General features: G+C 44.0%; 1 protein-coding gene across 1 annotated transcript; it reads right to left on the bottom strand.

Annotated features, from left to right (window-relative positions):
- Nucleotides 1-274: 274 nt before the first annotated feature.
- Nucleotides 275-2,373, bottom strand: gchfr (GTP cyclohydrolase I feedback regulator). Its single transcript, XM_041954407.1, is given in 3 exon segments — nucleotides 275-901; nucleotides 1,554-1,648; nucleotides 2,176-2,373. Coding segments are annotated over 3 exon segments (423 nt in total). The 3' UTR covers nucleotides 275-771.
- Between the last annotated feature and the right edge of the window lie 396 nt (nucleotides 2,374-2,769).

Genomic DNA, 2,769 nt, shown 5'->3' with positions numbered 1-2,769 from the left:
GTAATGGAACCACCCAGCGTTCGCTGGCTCTCACAGGCGGACCTCTTGCACTCTGTGTGCCTGCGGTGCCGATGCCTCATCTTGGTGCATGCATCATCCCTGTAAGGTGCCACAGAGCTGTGATGGCTCACAATAATTAGCATTTTTTATATTTGATCATTGTTAAGTGTCTGTTTTATGGATTACCAGAAAGCGTGCCATTGTTTCTCTGGTAAATCTAATAAGGATCGCAAATTGTCTTTCTTTCATTAATAAGGACACAAGCAATCCACATCATTACATCATTTAATCATAAGCATATGATACACTTACAAAAACATCTTTACACAGTGCTGTGAATACAAATCTATCTAGCACTGAGTTTTATTTGCTTGGATGAGGCCTTTTGCAGGCTGAATTCACAGACATGCCTTTAATTAAGTTCTTCTGCCAAATGACAAATTAACAGTTAAACTGGCCCTCACTCCCTGCACATGGTCACCAGCAGTAAGGAGCAAACAATATGGGCAAGGGGTCTTGTAAAACTCTGGAATGTAATTCAGTGTTCCCCTGAAACTGGTGGCCAGTCACCTATTGAAGGTAATCTGAAACCTTATGTCTGGGATAATCTCAATTTAAGAACTTTATTTTCACTCGGCAAAAGCCTGATTTACAAGATGTCCGCGTGGGGTTGGGAACCAAAGGTTTAAAGGACTTGACAAAGTTCATCATCACGACTCATTCATCCTTTTAAAGGCTTCCACAGGTATTTTGATCCAGTCATCACTCCCATCACGCCGTCTCTTTGTGGAGACACCACACCAGCGTCTGTCCCACCCCCGTCATCGCCAGCACGCGGAAGCCGATCTTCTCCAGCTTGTCCAACACCAGGCGAGGGGGGTCATCCACGTGGTACTCAGAGCTAAATGAGCATAAACACAAAGTAAGTGGACTTTCCACAGATGTGGGGTTTCTCTGTCTTTCAGTAAACTTTGCTTGGACCATAGGACGCTGTTAATTGTTCTGGTGCTTGTTCACTTCCTTCCACACCTTGGTTCATTTCCCAGCAGCATTTGAATCAGATTGCCAATGACAACACTTCCCTGATCTGTATTCCATCAGCTTCAGTGGTTTATTCGAAATCTGCAGAGCAGCAGCTCTCCTCAGCCATGTGACCTGATCTCAGCTCTGTGGTCAATATGTACACGTTAGCTGCCAAAATGAAAGAAACACCAAGCGCCTAAATACGGAAATGTGGCCCGCTGTGAGCACATTTACAGTACACCTGGGAGTCCATTCTGCATGTGTGTGTGGACAGTTTACACAGTACAGTTTACTACTCCCTGTTTGCAAGATGGTGGAGATGGTTTCTTATAGATGATCAAATCAGTATCTTGTGAGGGACATTTTAAGTCTTGGTGGCTGTGTGGATGACACCCTGAGCCGAACTACGCTTCCAAATCATTCACTTTACTTCCCATCAAATGGTCATGCCCGAGTTTGACTGGTTACCTGCCACATTTACTTCATCACCACCCATTACAATAAGTGATCGCCCTATTCGCAATACTCACAAATTGTTTCCCAGCATAGTCGTTTTCCTCGCTCCCAGGTAATTCATGACAGCTGGATCAGAATATTCGTCTCCCACATTTGTTGGACCATTCTCCTGTAAGAAGTAATTAAGTATATTAACTGAACAGCTGATGAGTTTTTCTTAAGATTAATTATTAGACTAATTATTGCTTTGCTGCGACAGTATATGCTGTCCGTTATTTGTCCAGGATCTAGCTGCATATCACCGCCTACACCTGCAGCCCTCTGGCAGGTGCGGATCATAATCTCTAATAAGTGGACGGCCTAAAAATAGTTCATCCAATACTCTAGAATTAGGTTGCTCGAGTCGTGCAGACAACAGAATGAACATGCGCAACAAACTGGGCAACATCTGTTTTTAATTTAGGGAACCATGGCAAAAAGAAAAAAAAAACACAATCATACGCACGCTGCTTGCTCCGCTTGTAGCCTTGGCTGTTGTTTTCCAGCATGCACAATATTACAGGCCAATGCATAACTATAATCTGCTAACTTGATTGATTAGCAGTATGCGTGTTGCTCTGCCAAATCAATAATTCTCTGAATGTCCAACTCGAGCGCGCCTCTTCTGAAAGCATGACACAGATGCGGGATACACACCAGTCGGATCTGCGTGCTGATGAACATGTAAGGCATCCCTGCTCCCTGGCGATGGACCGTTATTCCTCTGGGAATGACCGCGGAGGTTTCTGCACAGACGCGACGGTCCCCTCTCCAACTTGCGCCTCTGCTGACAGCTCTGTGCGGAATGCGGAAACACCCACCGCGACGGACCAATCACAGCTCCTCTCTCAGCATCTGTTTACAGCACTGCCTGCTCCATGCATGAGGTCTTACTCAACTGATGTGATCAGTAGTTTGTTGACATGAGAAAAGTTGGCCGATGTGGATGTTCACAGGAAAGGAGTTCACAGAAAGAGTGTATAATTCAGTTTTATTACTCAGCCTTTTTTTGTTTTGTTTTTTCAGAATTACACATGTGCAGAAGTCCCCTATAAATTGTAATCATTCTGTGGCTGGGAAAGTGCAGACATTCTCCCAGTGTTTTAACCTGCATGAATGTTAAGTGATTTGTTAACCAAAAGTTGCAAGGCTTCAGTTTACAAAAAAGCAGAAGAGTTATACTAAACGCATTGAGCATTTCCTTTTATTCCAGGCCACATTTCATGCCTTGTGTAAAGAAATACACATTTA

Source organism: Chelmon rostratus, chromosome 15 (genome assembly GCF_017976325.1).
Source record: "Chelmon rostratus isolate fCheRos1 chromosome 15, fCheRos1.pri, whole genome shotgun sequence".
Classification (NCBI taxonomy): domain Eukaryota; kingdom Metazoa; phylum Chordata; class Actinopteri; order Chaetodontiformes; family Chaetodontidae; genus Chelmon; species Chelmon rostratus.
This window is presented reverse-complemented; position numbering and strand designations above follow the sequence as displayed.